Source organism: Balaenoptera physalus, assembly GCF_965194825.1.
Source record: "Balaenoptera physalus genome assembly, chromosome: 3".
Lineage (NCBI taxonomy): Eukaryota > Metazoa > Chordata > Mammalia > Artiodactyla > Balaenopteridae > Balaenoptera > Balaenoptera physalus.
The window spans coordinates 966,700-982,789 of NC_138890.1; the positions used below are offsets into that span (position 1 = coordinate 966,700).

At 59.9% G+C, this 16,090-nt stretch overlaps 1 protein-coding gene across 5 annotated transcripts; it reads right to left on the minus strand.

Annotated features, from left to right (window-relative positions):
* Positions 1 to 728: 728 nt before the first annotated feature.
* On the minus strand, positions 729 to 10,587 carry ADAMTSL5 (ADAMTS like 5). 5 transcript variants are annotated; one of them, XM_082456163.1, is made up of 14 exons: positions 10,454 to 10,587; positions 9,436 to 9,554; positions 9,227 to 9,328; positions 8,767 to 8,839; positions 8,566 to 8,657; positions 8,263 to 8,323; positions 8,001 to 8,109; positions 6,697 to 6,824; positions 6,273 to 6,384; positions 5,859 to 5,945; positions 5,570 to 5,733; positions 5,053 to 5,124; positions 4,359 to 4,705; positions 729 to 3,692 (listed from the first exon to the last, which is right to left on the minus strand). In XM_082456163.1, the coding sequence occupies exons 2-13, from the start codon at positions 9,510 to 9,512 to the stop codon at positions 4,370 to 4,372; spliced, it is 1,413 nt and encodes a 470-aa protein (XP_082312289.1). In that variant the 5' UTR covers positions 9,513 to 9,554; positions 10,454 to 10,587; the 3' UTR covers positions 729 to 3,692; positions 4,359 to 4,369. The 5 variants fall into 5 exon arrangements, with proteins under 5 accessions (XP_082312289.1, XP_082312286.1, XP_082312287.1 ...); XM_082456160.1 differs by adding an exon at positions 5,199 to 5,397 and having other exon boundaries at positions 729 to 4,705; XM_082456161.1 differs by lacking the exon at positions 8,263 to 8,323 and adding an exon at positions 5,199 to 5,397 and having other exon boundaries at positions 729 to 4,705; positions 8,001 to 8,167.
* Between the last annotated feature and the right edge of the window lie 5,503 nt (positions 10,588 to 16,090).

Here is a 16,090-nt window from a genome sequence, read left to right on the forward strand (position 1 = left end):
GGCTGCGTCGGGTCTTGGTTGCGGCTCGCGGGGTCTTCGTTGCGGTGCCCGGGCTCCAGAGCGTGTGGGCTTAGCTGCTCTGTGGAATGTGGGATCTTCCCGGACAAGGGATCGAACCTGCGTCCCCTGCGTTGGCAGGCAGATTCGTAACCACTGCGCCACCAGGGAAATCCCTGGAAGTGACCCCTGAGTAGAGACATGAAGGAGGCGAGGGCTCAAGTCTGTGAATACGGGGGCAGGAGTGGTCCAGGCAGGAGGACGTGCAAAGGCCCTCAGGCAGGACCGTGCCTGGTGGGTTAGGAGAAGAGCAGGCAGGCCGGTGTGGCTGGAGCCACATGAGCCAGGGCGAGAGAGGAGGTGGGTCTGGGGGGTGGACCATGCAGGTGCCTGCCTGGAAGGTGTGGTGAGGACTTTGGCTTTTACTTGAGGATGTTGGATTTGTTGGGAGGAAGGGATCGAGGGTAATTATTAATGAGCCCCCACCCTGCTGAGAAGTCCACTTGGGCTCTGGGGACAGTGATCCCTTAATCTGCTTATCGCCGGCCCAGGTGTTTGAAGTAGGTGGTGTGGCCTGGGTCCAGGGCAGGAGACGGGGCCTTGCCCCACCCCCTGTGCCCCTTGAAGATTGTCCTTGGGCCCTGCCCCCCCGGGTCAGGTCACCTGGGAGCACAGGTGAGCGGACACACACCTGTCTCCCCAGGTGGAAGCAGTGACGTTTACTTAGCCCCTCAGATTTGTTTTGGTTTTAATTTAAATGTGCAGAAAAGTATAACCCGCGACTCAGGGGCAAGTATCTCAACAGGGCCGGCCCCTCCCAGTCACTTCCGCCCCAAGGTAACCCCCATCCTGCCTTCATTGCCTCTGGCCTTGAAGGTCACTTGTGTCGTGTCCACGGTGTCTTCTGTCCCTTCCTGTCTGACTCAGACTCACCACGCTGCTGCGGGAATGATTGGTGCATCATTCTTTTTCGTTGGCAGAGCGCGTATTCTGTGAGGGCCAGAGAATGATTCAGTCCACTGCTGATGGGTGTTAGAGTTGTTTCCAGTGGGGGGCTATTGTGACTAAAGCTGCTAGGAACATTCTAGAAGCAGCCTTTGGTGAGCGGAGCTCTCATTTGCCTTGGGAGTACACCTGCCAGAGACGGCAGGGTGTAGGGTGAGCCTCTGAGTCTCCTGGGGCTGCTGTAACCAGTCATCACCAACTGGGTAGCTTGGGACAACAGGAATTTTTCCTTTCACCATCCGGAGGCCGGAAGTTCAAGATCAAGGTGTCCCAGGGTTGTGCTCCCTCTGGAGGGTCCAGGAGAGGGTCCTTCCTGCCTCTTCCAGCTTCTGGGAGCCCCAGGCATCCCTGGGCTTGTGGCCACATCCCTCCGATCTCTGCCTCTGTCTTCACACAGGTGTCTTCTGTCTCTCCTCTGTGTGTCTCTTACAAGGCACTTGTCACCGGATTTAGCGTCCATCTGGATACTCCAGAATGATCTTCTTGAGACTCTTAATTACATCCTCAAAAATCCGTTTTCCAAATAAAGATCTGTTCACAGGTTCCAGGGGTTAGGGCATGGACATTATTATTCAACCTTGTACACGAGTGTGTGTTCAGCTGTAGCAGAAACAGCCAAACTGTTTTCCCAGGTGTTCAAGCCATTGTAACCCTCAACTAACCCTCAGGGTGTGAGACAGTCCAGGGGTTTTCAGCAGCCCTTCAACCGGACTCGTCCTCCTGTGGGTGAGCCAGCTGGTACAGGGTCGGTGAGAGAGAAGCGCAGACAACAGAGGGGTGCTGTCTGCAGAGAATTCAAAACAGTAAGAAAAGCATCGCACCCCCCAGAGCTGGTACTCCACAAGGTTGTTGAATACAATATTTTGTGGGGTTGATGAAAGAACTGTCGTGATTACTATTGTTTTATTAACATAGACACAAGTTTCAAGCTTGCCCGTTTTCATTCTTTATCCTTTAATAAACATCGCCTCCTGCGGGAAGTCCATTTGGAGAATTCCCAGTTCTGGACCCTTGAGGACTCAGCTGTGAGTGCTTCCCTCGAGAGGCAGTTCCGTCTGTAATCACCGGCGGTCTCTTCGGGCAGCGATCCAGTCTCTAAACCAAATGGGCCCTGCGTGTTCCTACAGGGACACAGTAAATAATAAAACCCGAGAGCCAGGGATTGTAAAGACACAAAGATAACAGCTCTTGAGTCTCTCCGTTTCCGTTGTTGCACCTGGAGTTTTTACTCGTGTTTAAAAGTAAAGCATCAAAGCAGCGTGGAATTTTTGCTGGGCAAGTAAGTGCAAATGCTAGTCCCACCTTCAACTGGGTTGCTGATTTTGAGTATCTTTAAAATTGCAATGCTTTCTTCTCTCTTTAAATGGTTCCATTGATTGTTTGTTACGTGACCATTACCGGAAAAAATGTTGCCGCTCGGAGGAAGGCATGCGGGAAATCGTGGCTCCTGTGGCCACAGGCCATCCTGTCTGCTAGAGTGGGCCCTGCATTGGCCTCTGCCCCGGCAGGAACCTCACCCCTGCAAACCGGTCCCGCTGGTTGGGGAGTAGATGGCAGGGTTGCCCCACAGAGCTCCGGGGAGGAAGAGGCCGGAGGCTCCCATTTCCAGACACTGAACACACTCCCACAGTGCAGTGAGGCAGAGGGGACCATCTGGGGCCATCGGGGACCTGAAGCCCTTGGGGGCTGCAGGTAACACCCGAAACGCTGAATTCCTTCTCCCGCCCCCCGTCCTGCCACCAGGGGGCGCCCAGACCCCACGCCTCCCTCCAGAACTGCGCCCCACTCTGCCCCGCGGCGGGTGGGGGGCGTTCGGGAGATCCTCTGGCTTCAGCACTTGTTACAGAAGACAGGGCTAGGCCGGGGCCGCCCCAGGAGCTGCTGGGTCCCAGGCATACAGTAGGTGCTCAATAAATACTCTTTGGAGGAATGCACGAATGAACAGAAGGGCTAGGGAAGGAATCTGGAAGAGTGAGGTTCCCAAGGTCAGGGCCGGGAGGGGCTGAAAGGGTATACACAGATGGGGAAACTGAGGCCCAGAGAGGGGCAGGACTTGGCCTGAGGTCACCCCCAAGGTCAGGGGCCGAGTCCATTGAGACCCACATGTCCAGCACCCGTTGCACACTCCCACCATCCCGCGCCCCAGAAGAAGACACAACCACAGATGGTACAGACGAGCAGGTTGTCCCAGATGACGGCCTGAGTCACCCCACTCAGGATGGGGAGGCAGAAGGGGAGGTTTTCTGCGTGACTATGTGACACCCCACTGACACTTCCAATCCACACATGATCTAGGCCTGCCCTCCTGGCTCTAGAATCTATGAGGAGACTACATCCAGGACACATGAGGACAGGGCACACGCTGAGGGTGGAGGCTCTGACCTGCCTGCTCTGCTCGGGGGTGGGGAGGGGGCCCCCTGAACGGCCTGAGAGGAATATGTGGCCCCAAGGGGCATCAGGAGGGGGCTTGGAACCTCAGAAAGTCCCGCCTTCCCCCATCCTCTTATATTCCCCGTCCTCACGGTCGCCCCAGGGTCAGACACGCTGGGGGGAGGTGGGGGCTGGACCAGGAGGAGGAGGGGATGAGGTGCACGTGATCACGTATGTTCAGGTGGTGACAACGGGGCTGTGGATCTGACTAACAGGGCATCCTGAAGTGTCTGCAGCCAAGTATGTGAAACTGGGGTGCCCTTGTTAAAAAAAAAAAGTGCTTGTAAAAATTAAATAGGAATAAAAAAGGGGTGAACAGCAGTGTTGCCTGGAGGGAACCCTCCCACCTCCCCCTGAATTGCGGAAGCTGTCAAGATTATCTCTGAACTTCCTGGTAGCCAGGGCAAAAGGGGAAATTGGTACGTTACAGTGCCTGGGTAGGCATGTTTTCTAGGGGGTCATGCCTGTTTGTAACAGTGTCTGAATACGTGAGTGTGCATGTGTTAAGTGGCAATGAGAAGGGAGAGACAGAGTGTCAGGGGGTTAAACAGTGGTGAGCTTCCTGGTAGCCAGGGCAAGAGGGGAAATGGATACATTACAAGGTCTCCTTAGGCATGTCTTTGTTGGGGTCATGCTTGTGTGTGACAGTGTGTTCCAGCAAATGAGTGTGAGACAAGGGGAATAAAAGCAGACACAGAGTCTCTGAGAGTAAAATAGCTATGAGTTTCCTGGCAGCCAGGGTGAGAGAGGAAATCAGAGCTAAAGAGTCCATTTAGTGTATCCTCACCAGTGCGTGCCTGCTTCCGACAGTGGATCTGACTGAGTGCAGGGGTGTCTGAGTGTGTGTGGTGGGGAGTCACTGAGCTGCAGGTGGGAGATAGTTCTGAGCTCCCTGGAAGCTATGGCAAGAGGGGAAATATGCTGACTTTGAGCCTGGTCAGCCGTGTGTGGCCGAGGTCTGGTCCAGGGGCTCAGAGGGGGCAGTGTCTGGCGGCCAGGCGCACGCGGCTGTCCTCGGCGGGGCTCCAGGGCCGGGCGTAGCCAGCATGGGGGAGCAGCAGCCAGTCCTGAGTGCCATCGGGGCTGATGAGGCGCCGGGCTGCCAGCAGGTAGTCCCGATGAAGGGCCAGCGGTGGGCAGGGGCAGCGACTCGGTGCCCACACATACTCGAGGGCCCGCAGTGGCGAGCGGTTCTTGTAGATGAGCTGCACGCGCACCTCATATCGGGTCTCCTGGGCCTGCCGGACGCGGCCCAGCACGCGGGCCCGGAACACTGCGGGCAGGGTGGTGCTGAGCCCGGCTGGACACTCCGCCCCGGGGCCCATCCACACACCCCTTGCCAGACGAGGGAACTGGGAGTCAGGTGGGGCATTGGGGGCCCTTGGGGACTGTGGTCAGCTGAGGCCGGGGGTAGGGGTCAGCTCAGGGATCAGTGAGGGGTTAGGAGTCAGATTAGGGCAAAGGATCAGATCGGAGTCAAATGAGGGTCAGGAGGGGTCAAGCTGGAGTCAGGTCAAGGAGTGAAAGGCAAAGTCAGACCAGGGTCAGAGGTCAGCTGGTTAGGGGTCAAGTTCAGGTCAATTAGGGGCCAGGTGAGGGATGGGGTCAAGGGCCTCTCACCAAAGTCGCTGCCGCAATAGTGGAGCAGCCGGTGGGCACGACCGCGGGTGTCAGGGCAGGGTGGGCAGGGGTCTGCGGGGGCAGTGCAGTCAGGGGCACAGGCCTTGCCTCCCTGCTCGCCCCCGCCCAGGCTGTCCCCAGCTCACCTGGGGTGGGGCCTGGGGTCCGTGGGGGGATAACAGTGGGGGCAGCGGGAGACTCAGGGGACTGAGGATCTACCTCCCGAGGCTGCGGCTGCCGCAGGGACCAACCCTGGGCCTGAGCCTCCGCCTGGAAGGGGCCATAGCGCTCCCGGGGGAGCCAGAACTCGAACTCAACGCCGGGGTTGGGCTCCTGCAGGAGGACCTGGGCGGCGGGGGTGGGGGTGTGTCACATACTAGGGAGCTGCCCTCGGACCTGATGGCCCAGCGTCCCCCAACACACACTCTACCCAGCCCCCCCCCCGCGCCGACACCTGCTTCCCAACGGATTCTTTAACCCCACACGCCCAGACGCCCTCTCAGAGGCCCGCCCCCACCTGCAGGAGCAGGTCTTCGGAGGTGGGCCCGGCGGCGCGCAGCGTCTCCTCTGACCCTGTGACGCGGGTGTAGACCACGCGGGTGCCCGCTGCCTCGTAGGTCCCGGGAGGGCTGACCGCCCAGTTCCCGTTGAACACGTAGCGCCCGTCGCCCCCCATCAGCGCTGCAAGGGAAGGGTCAGCCCGGGTTCCCCGGAAGCGGCCCCGCCCGCCTCCCGACCCTGTCGCCCCCCTCCCCGCTGGATTCGGGCGGCCAGCAGGGCGCCTCCTCCCTCGGACCCTGCGATACCCAGGTGGTTCCGGCTCCGGTGGGCGGCGCGGATGTGCCTGGCGCCCTCGGGGATCAGGGTCACGTTCCAGTACCCAGCGAAGGCACCTGGGCGGGAGGGAAGGAGGGCGTTGGGGAGCAGGTGGGGTGGATTTGAAGGATGATTTGAGGATTAAGTAGGATACTGCGGTAAGAAGGTTATCCAAGGCCCTGGTACTCCGAAAACGCTTCCTAAAGGATTGGAGTTACGATGATTATCACTTAAGTGCGGCAGCAAAAGAGTTAAACCCCGTCTATTCTGGGAAGGGCGGGACAATCTGGCAATGGCCAATCAGAATGATGAGCGATGGGTGCTGGGCCGCAGACTGCCCAATCAGCGCGGGACGTCTTAAAGGGCCCGCTCTGGGAGAGCACGAGGACGGGGAGGGCTGTCACCAGCATCCCGGAACACGCGCTGCACGAAGAGGCACGAGTCGTTGGCGCCGCCGCAGCGGCCGCATTGGTCTTCGCGGGCATCCGAACCCAGCAAACCGTCACAGCCGGCGCTCTAAAGGGGTGGAGAGGGCACGCGCGCCGTCAGACGGCCCCTGCCGTCGAGGGGGCGGGGCCCATGGAAGAAGGCAGGACCAAGAACTAAAAGGATGGAACCTGGGGGGCGGGCCCTAGTGGGAGGAGGTTGGGGATGAGGCCTAGTGATAGGTGGGGCAGGGGAGGTCGGGGACTCGGTAAGGGGACGGGGCCTAGGGAAGAAGGCGGGACCAGGAACTTAGTGAATGTGGTCTGGGGGCGGGGCCTGGAGGGAAGAGGCCGGGTGGCACCTAGAAGGGGCGGGGATGGGGGCGGGGCCTGGAGTTCTTACGAGGCAGCGGCCAGCCACGCAGAGTCCCTGGGTGCCCGGCCTGCAGGGGGTACCGTCCAGCACGCGGCCGAAGCTGTGATAGAAGTCGTGCCCCTCCGCCAGGCAGTTGAGGTCGCACTGGTTGGGTGCTGGGGATGGGAGGAGTCGGTGGGAGTGGGGGACATATCTGAGTTCCAGCCCCCTTCCTGCCAGTCTCCCTTCAGGCAGCCATCCTCTTGGGCAGATGAGGCCCAGAGACTCAGCCAAAGCCACACATGGAGGCTGAGGCAGAGCCAGGACTGGAACTTAGGCATTCTGCTTCCCGTTTGCTGGGACTGTCCCAGGCAAGTATCCTGGGCCTGCACTCATTTGTTCATTCATTCATTCATGTTAAGTCCTAATATTAGGGGCCCACTATTAACATCATCACCCATTCTTCACTCACTCTTCCACACGTTCATTCCACAAACACTCATAGAGCACCTACTATTTTCCAGACAACGTTCTAGGTTCTGGGGTACAGAGGTGGGCAGAATTCACTCGGCACTTGGGCTCTGCACCCAGCAGGTGCCCCCAAAAAAGTATTTGTCCAGTTCTGACTGAGTCCTGCATAGCCTGGGTATGTTGCTGGCCCTTCCCGGGACTCAGTTTTCCCCTCTGCCTGGCAGTGGGGCATAATGGACAGTCTGACCACACCCCAGGCCCACAGACCCGATCCCTGCTCCCCCTGCTCAGGCTCACTCTGGCTCCCGACTCCCTGAGGCTGGCTGGCAGACCCAGCCTGGAATAGAGCCTGAGCTGGCCCTGGCGGGCCTCTGCGGGCGTGAAATCATGGCAAGTTTCCGCCAATTCTTAGGGTGAAGGAAAAAAAAAATCTATGAGGTTGACGGTTGGAACTTTCTCCATTCTAGGATTTTCTTATCTGTGTCTACCCCCACCGTGGCGTCTGAAGCTGCCTGTTTCCCTTAAATCTGGAGGCGCACTGCCCCAGGCACACAGTTATATAACTCGCTATTTTCAGCTCAGTGCAGCAATATTTCCTGCTACTGGTGTAAGTTTGAGAAATGTTGGCCTCTGGATACAGCTCCCAGTAAACCCTCAGCTTGGTGTTCGACCCTGTGCAGAATAGACCCTGCCTCCTTCTGCCCCTCTTCACAACTCACACTTGCTTTCCACCCTTCACTTCACCAACTCCTACATATCCCTCAAAGCCCCAGTGCCAATGCCCCCTTCTTGCACCCCTCCAAGTCCCCCTTCCTTCTTAGCAGCCACTTTTCCCTGCCAGCTCTGAGAGAGCTGGACTAACAGGAGCATAGGCTACTCACCACCATAGAAAGGCACCCATTGGTAGGTCTTCTGGGTGCCCAGGACAGGGTGGCCATTGTAGAGGGCGCATTGGAGGTCTCGGAAGGGCACGGCCCCTGGGGGACACTCCTGGGGACAGAGATTGGTGGAGCAGAGGCTGGGACAGCCCCGGGGATGCCCAGAGAATCTGGCATGGTGGCAAGCATATTTGGGGGCATGAGTGGGGAAGCAGGAGGGCTTCAGGGAGAACTCAGTCTGGGGGGGTGGGTGGATAGAACTTACGGGCAGCTGGCAGAGGCGGTACTCGTGGGTGTCCCCCCAGCACAGCTCTTCCCTGGGAAACCTTCGAGGAGCAGGGTGGCCAGACTGCGGTCAGCACCTCCGGAAACCCTTCCCCAGAGCCAGCCTGCCCACCCATCCACCCCCGCTAACCCCACCCACATTCCAGCTGGATTAGCGGGATTAAAAGTCACAGCATGTGTGGGCAGGCCGAGGGTGCGGCCAGGGGCTGGGCCAGCCTGACAGGAGAGGAGGGGCAGGGACCCCCTCCCATCCCACCCAGCCGAGTCCCAGGAGCCTCCTCACCGGACGCATTGCCGCCTGCGCACGGAGAGCCCTCGCCCGCAAGAGCTAGAACAGCGGCTCCAGGAACCCCATGGAGTCCACTCACCCGGACCCTACTTGGGGAGACAGAGGCAGAGTCAGCCTGGAAGGGAGGCTGGTGACCCCCACACTGCCAGCCGGGTTCCCATACCCGCTGCCCCCTGGGCTCATGTCCCCCTTTACCTGAGCGTTGACCCCCAAACCACAGTTCAGGAGGGTCCACAGCAGGAGCAGGAGGTTCCAGAGGGGGCAGGGTCTGGGGGAGAGGAGGGGGCGCAGCAGTGGGGGGGCCAGCAGGCCAGGGGTTGCACCCCAGCTCTTCCCTGACTGGCTGTGTGATTTGGACAGTAACTCAACCTCTCTGAGCCTCCCTTCTCATCTCTGAAAAATGAAGTCATAATAGAGCCCACCTAATAGGAGAGTTTTGAGGGGTTCGTCAGATTAGGTGAGGAAAACGGGGGCTACAGAGCCCGGTCTGGAGAGAGAAAACTCAAATAATTATTATTGGTTGTTTACTGTCTATGATGCACGTAGTAGGTGCTTATTCGGCGTCTGATGATGGAAGGAATCATTCCAGGAGCGTGCACAGGTGTCTCCAGGGTCCTAGGGCCCTCCCCACTCTCCCCACCAACTTTGCTCCTACCTTCCGGTGTGGCCAGGGGCCAGGCGCTCCTCTTCCCTCCGCCTTAGTTTCCCCATCTGTGCAGTGGGGACCAGCTGGGCACAGTCCAGGATTCTATGGGACCTTGCAGAGGGTGTGGCTGGTGGTGGCTGGGTCTGGTGCCTGGCAGAGCTCCCCCCACCCCACCCCCGGGCGGGCCCCAGCCTCCAGGGCCCCCTCAGCTCCCAGACCTGCAGCAGCCAGGAGCTCCTGGATGGGGGGCGGGAGGGGGCAGGGTGACCTGGCCCTGGTCCAGTGGGTGCCTCATGGCCTCATGTGAAGAGGGTGTGGGATGGAGTCCCAGAGCCGCCTGCAGAGGGAAAGGGGCCGCCAATGAGGATGACGCAGGGAAGAGGGAGGCGGCTGTGTGGGGGTGGGGGAGAGGGTGGCTGGGAGGCTTTGTCTTCCTGGGCCTCAGTTTCCCCATCTGTCAGGGGAAGAATGAAGTCACTTGCCATCCCCACCCTCCCCATGATCATGGCATTGGTGGAGAAAGTGGCGGACTAGGGCCAGGGAGCCCAGCGGTCAGCAGTGCCCAAAGGACACGCAGGCCATGCTGGAGGGCTCCAGTCCTGGAGGTCTCGGGCAGCGGATGGGGGAAGGCAGGGCCCCACTGGATGTTCTTGAGCAGCAGTGTCCCTGGTTATCAGGCTCTCCTGACTCTGACATTCAAACCTGGGGCACCAAGGGTCTGGGGCCAAGGTGGCTCCAGATGCTGAGAACCTGGGGGACCACGAGGTGGGTCCCCCCGGGTGGGTCCCCCCCGGTGGGTCCCCCCCCTCTGACCAGCGCTGTGAGGCTGGCTGCATCTCTGAACCTCAGCCCTGGCTGGCCCAGGAAGCAGGAAGAAGTCCGGGTTGGAGAGCAGAGGTAGGGGGAGGGGACTTGACCCTCGGACACCCGCTCCCCTCTTAGCACTGGCTTATGGGGTGGGGGTCTAGGTGATGCAAAATGAGGGGCTTGAGGGATCACCATTCCCACCCTCCAGAGCCCCCTGCCCGAGGAGCAGGACACACCCCCCGTTTAGGCTGCAGTCCTGAGAGTCGGTGTGATCTCAGGGCAAGCCACGCCTCTGGACCTCAGTTTCCCCAGAAGGAAGTGGGGATGAGCTTTCTCCCACCCTGGGGATTGCTGCCTCGCCACCCCACAGCTTAGGGAGGGAGAGAAGACTCCGCCCGGGTTAGTGGGGGGATAGGAAGAGGGACTTACCGGCTACGTAGAGCCCAGGCGGCGCGTCCAGGCTCCCCGGGCGGCCCGCGGGCGAGCGGAAGCGGCGGGGCCCGCGAGGAGGGGAGGGGGGAGCCCGGGGCGGCCCCTCCCACCCGGCCTCCCAGGGCGCGCCCCGGCCGGGGTCCAGAGGGGCGGCGGCGCCGTGCGCCCCCGTGCGGCCGTTGCGCGCCTGGGCGCCGATCTGCGGCAGGGGACTGCTCCGCACGCGCCGCGGCCCCCCAGAACTGCGGCCTGGTGTCCGACCGTCCGCGTGCCGGTGACCTTAGGAAGCCCAGGGCGGGGGAGCCACGCGGGGACTGACCGCCCTTACCCCCACCTCGGGGCTGCTATTCCGGGCGCCGCGCTCAGGGCCCGGGAATGTGAGCGAACCGAGGTCGCCCTGTTGAGGCTCCAGGAGGGCGCTGCCCTCTCCCCACCGACGCCCAGATCGCGTCCCCACGAAGGTTCCCTTTCCTGGCCACTACCCCTCCCCAAATCCCTCTCCCTACCCCTCCCTCAAAGTCACCCTACTCAGGAACCCGCGCGCCTGGGTTCCGGTCCTGGGGTTCCCGCCCCAGGTCCCGACCACCCCCAGCACAGGGCCCCAGAGCACTGGGGAGAAGCTCAGTCCCAGGGGCCTGGCGTGGGGGGCGGAGAGCCCCCTCCCAGCCCGGCGCATTCCCGGGCGCTGCTGTCACCAGAGGACGCGCCCCACCCCGCCTCCCGCCCTCCCTGCCCGGCCCCAGGCTGCAAGCCGTGGCTTCGCAGCTAGACCCGGGTCCAGAAGGTCCCCCTCCCACGCGACTGTGGCCCCACCCTCCCCGACCTCAAGTTCCCCATCCGGGCAATGGGGCCGGCGGGGGTCTCCACAGCGACAATTCCAGGTGGATCTCAGCTCTTTGCGCGGACGGGCAAGGACAGGGTAACCCCAGGGCTCCCCACCACCAGACCTTTCCCCGGTTTAGCATCTGCGCGCCCCTCCGCCCACCCCTCATCCCCCGCCCAAGCAGGGACGCAGCAGGAACCCTCCGCTCGCCCCCTCCCCTGGCTCCTCGCTGTGGCCCCAGGATGCTGCCTGGCGAGCGGGTTGAGGAGATGGGGGCACCAAGGGGGGCGATGGGTGGACGGCTCTTCTGCTCCCTGAGCTCGGCCCAGTCTCAGCTTGAGTGCCCCCTTCTCCCGGGAGCCTGCAGTGGGGTGTTCCAGCCCCGAACACAGGGAGGGGGTACCGCCGGTCCAGCTCTGTCTGTCCTCCAGCCTGGAGCAGCTCAAGGCAGGGCCATCCAACGCCATTCATTCATCCAACACTTACTGAGCATTTACTTTGTGCCGCTACAGCTGTGAATCCAGCTAGTGAGGGGAGACAGTGCCCTACGAGGGCACCATGCTACCTTCCCATCAGGACGTTCTGCAGAAATAGCCCAAGCTCACTGCAGATGGGGTGGGGGGCCAGGAAGGCCCTCACGCAGGAGGTCGTTGCCGCAGGGAGGTGGGGGAAGGGCAGCCCAGTCTGCCTGGAACAGCACATGCAAAGGCTCTGAGGCTGGAAAAGGGAATAAGGGACAGTGGGAAGGTTGGGGTGGGTGGAGCCAGTAGCCAGCCTGGGGGTGGGGATGTGGCCAGAGAGGGGCCAGGGGGATGGCAGCCATGGGAGGTGGGAGGGGGTGCTCTGGTTTGGGAACAGCTGCCTCTGGCTGTCATGGGGGCAGGACAGGGGACCTGGAAAGCAGTGGGGAGGCAGTGGCAGGCATGCTGGGGTCAGGGGCTGGGCTGGGGACGTGGGGGGTGGGGAGGGCACTGGGTGGCTCCCAGCTGTTTGGGAGTGGAGTCTGCAGGCCTTGGGATAGATCCCATGGGGGAGGCACTGGGAGGAGGCAGGTGGGAGCTTGGGCTGAGCAGCCAGTGAGGGGAGGCGCCCCATTCCCTGCAGGAGGGGGAGGCACAAGTCCGGAGGTCACCTGACGATGGGTCCAGGGTGAGGCAAGGAGAGGCTGGGAGTCCAGGGGCCGCGTCTGGCTGGGGATGGACATGTGGGCATCCTTTGCACACAGGGGTGTTTAGAGTCATCGATGAGGTCATGGGGTGAGAGTGTGGACAGAACGGAGACTGGGGCCTGAGTGTCAGAGGCCGGGGTGGGCGTGGGGTCCCCCGAGGTCGCAAGAGGATGGGCTTCCGGGAGGAGGAGGGGCAGCCTGAGTGGGTAAGATGAGGATAGAGCATGGACCAGTGGCCAGCGGTTCAGCATCAATGAAGGCAGTGACCTTGACAAGGTTCAGCCTGGGGGAACAGGGCTCGAGAGAGGACGGCAGGAGAGAGAGGGGGATGGTGAGGGCAGGCACCGTCTGCAGAGCAGCTACTGTGTGCTGAGCTGGGGCCTGGGGCCTGGGCGGCATCAGAAAGAAATCAGGCTTGGCCAGGAGCGCCACCAAGTGGACAATCTCATCCCCCGCCCCCCCCCCCCCCCCCCCGCCGCCATGTGCCTTATGCCCCAAGCCCCAGTTCACCGCGCTATGCAGGGTGTGCATACAGCAGGCAGTGTGCCCTGCAGGAAGGTATACAGAAGGCACTGTACCCTGCAAGGAGTGTATATACCAGGCATTGTGCTTTGCAAAGAATGCGTACAGCAGGCGCTGTGTCCTGCATGGAGCATATACAGCAGGCATTATGCTTTGCAGGCAATGTATGCAGCAGGCACTGCATCCTAGACATGCATACAGTAGATACTTGGCCCTGCAGTACAGTAGGTACTACACCCTGCAAGGAATGCATTTAGTAGACATTGAACCTCCCAAGGAGTGTATACAACAGTCAATGTAGCCTATAGAAAGTGTATACAGAAGTCACTGCACCCTGCAGGGAGGGTATACAGCAGGCACTGTGTCCCACAAGGAGTGCATACAGCAGGCACCATGCCCTACAGAGAATGTCTACAGCAGGCATTGTACTCTGCAGTGAGTGTATACAGCAGGCACTGAGTCCTGTAGAAAGTGCATACAGCAGTCCCTGTGCCCTGCAGGGACAATACACAGCAGGCACTGGGTCCTGCAGGGAGTGCATACAGTAGGCACTGTGCCCCGCATGGGAGCCCTAGCGCTTATGGGATGGCCAGATGGGGCTGGGGTGAAGGTGTGGAGTCCTGTACCCACCCATGCCCCCTCTCCCCAGTCTTTGTCGCACTGCACGTCTCCAGCCTCCCACCCCCATGCAGGAGGTAACTCAGCTGGATTCAGCAGATCCCCAGAGGAGGCGGAGAGCTCAGCTCGAAATATCTGCTGCAGGTGGAGGGGTGGTTGTGAGGTTTGGAGGCTCCAGGTGCAGTGGCATCTCACCCCCCCGCAACTCATGCCCTGGTCTGAACTCAGGCCCAGGGGTCGGCAGGGTCCCCCTATGCTGAGCTCCGGCCTGGACCCCGTCCCTGACGCTGGGCCTGGACAGGATCAGGCCAAGTGGACACGAGTCCTGATGGGTGTGGGTCAGCCTAGGCTCCCTCTGTGGTCTCACAGCCTTGAGCCTCCCCCTGCCCCCCTCCCCAACTCCCTATGGCCTCCCACGATCCCTCAGGCCTGGGCACGTGGTCCACAGGATACTCCAGTCTCCTGTGTAGATGGGGTGGGAGGGGTCCTGCAACCCCAGAACCCAGGTCTCTGGAGCTGCCCAGCTGTCCCTGGGCATGAGCATGAATGGAGCAGGATCGGGGACCCACCATGGCCAGGGTCGCCCATGTGAGCTGGGATGGTAGTTTTCTCCACCCCAGGGAGAAGCCAACAGAAGCAGGAAGCAGAAAGGGCGAGATTTCTGAGACGGTTGTTTCAGTCCCTGGATCAAGCTGCACCTGAAGCCATCCATCCATTATTTTTCACTTTAGCAATTTGGAGTTTCTGTGACTTGTAATCAGGAGGTCCTCTCTAATAGTGAACAGCATCTTTTTCATCACCCTCACCCCCCCACCCCGGACAGGTCCTGTTTCTCAGGCCACTGATCCTGTGATGGAGTATTTCACCTCTACACATCACCACCACCTTGGAGGCCTCCATATCTGATGTGACACCCCCAGCTGCCCCCGTGAGAGGAATCCTCACCCCCACCTCATGGGTCGGGATGCTGGGGGGCAGAGGGGCAGAGTCACACGCAGTGAGACTTGGAGGGCCTGGGATAGCTTCGCAGTCACATCCGAATGGGTGTCCTGAGCTCCTTTTGAGGCAGGGGGTTGGGGGGACTTGCCTGAGTGGGGAGATGCTTGAGGCAGGACCTGGAGAATGAAGGGGAACCGGATGGAAGTGGGTGGGAGGGAGAGGGTGTTCCTGGCAGACAGAACAGCACGTGCAAAGGCCAGGGGGCCAGAGGAGGAGGCTGAGGACCAGCCCAGTGAGGAGACCTGTGTAGCTGGAGAGCAGTGAACATGAGGTCAGAGGGGGCAGGGGCCTCGCATAGTGTGGAGACCGGGAGCATGGGAAGGTTATTCAGAAACGGCAAGAAGTGTTAGGTGAGAAGGAAAAGTTATGCATGATCTGATGCCATTTATATAAAAGGAAAAGTACCTATGTTAGCATAAACTCAGACAGGAAGTGGACAGGAATAAACCCTCCCGGTCGAGCACGATGATCTCGGCGGGGGGGGGGGGGCGGTGTTGGGGTGAGTTTGACTTACTGCCTTTTAGGTTTTAATTTATTGTAGTCTTTTAATTCTCTTTTTTAAAGAGAATTTTTATTTTGGAATAATTTTAGATTTACAGAAAGTTGCAAAGATATTACAGCAAGTTTCTGTCTATCTTTGTCACCAGTAGTATAATGTCACCCCCCACACACACACACACAGGATGTCCATGTCCTGGTCCTGGGACCTGTGACGTGTCACTTCATGGGGCAGAGGGGACTTTGCAGGTGGGATTAAGGCCCCTGGGATGGGGAGGTCCCTGGATTCCCCGGGGGGCCCAGCGTCATCCCAAGGTCCTTATAAGAGGGAGGCGGGAGGGTCAGAGGCAGAGAGACGGGAGATGCTGCGCTGCTGGCTGTGAGGATGCAGGAGGGGCCGTGAGCCAGGGATGCGGCGCCTCTAGAAGCTGGAAAAGGCGGGAACCGCTGCTCCCCTGGAGCCTCCGGAAGGACCGGCCCTGCCCACGCCTGGATTTTAGGACTTCTGACCTCCAGGATGTGAGGTGATAAATATATGTTTTCTTAAGCCACCAAGTTTGTGTTAATTTGTTACAACAGCCATAGGAAACAATGACTATTTGTCACATCTAAGGAACTCACATTGGTATATTATGATTACTAATTGATAATATTAGTAATTACCATCACTATTGACCAAACTCCAAACATTATTTGGATTCCACGAGTTGCTGTTGTTTTTTTTTTTTTCCCCCAATTAATTTCCTTTTTCTGCTCCAGGATCTCATCCAGGAGCCCACATGACATTGAGCTGCTTCTCTCATAATTGGTCAAAAGACCCAAGCAGATGAAATACAGATTATTCCTGTGGAAATCTGGCTGGTTCTGATGGCACCCAGTACTTTGCATGCAGCGGAGTCAATCAATGTCCCCAAACAGAGGTTGAGAAGGTATCCAGCTGAGGACACTGGGGGAAGAGTGTCCACCTGGAAGGGCAGCACCCGCTCAGGACCCTGAGGATGCCCAC

Coding starts and splice junctions, on each gene's coding strand:
- ADAMTSL5 (XM_082456160.1), bottom strand. CDS start 9,512: ATGAGGCACCCACTGGACCAGGGCCAGGTCACCCTGCCCCCTCCCGCC. Junction 9,329..9,435: donor GGAGCTCCTGGCTGCTGCAG/GTCTGGGAGCTG, acceptor ACCCTCTGCAAG/GTCCCATAGAATCCTGGACT. Junction 8,840..9,226: donor GCCCCTGGCCACACCGGAAG/GTAGGAGCAAAG, acceptor CCTCTCCCCCAG/ACCCTGCCCCCTCTGGAACC.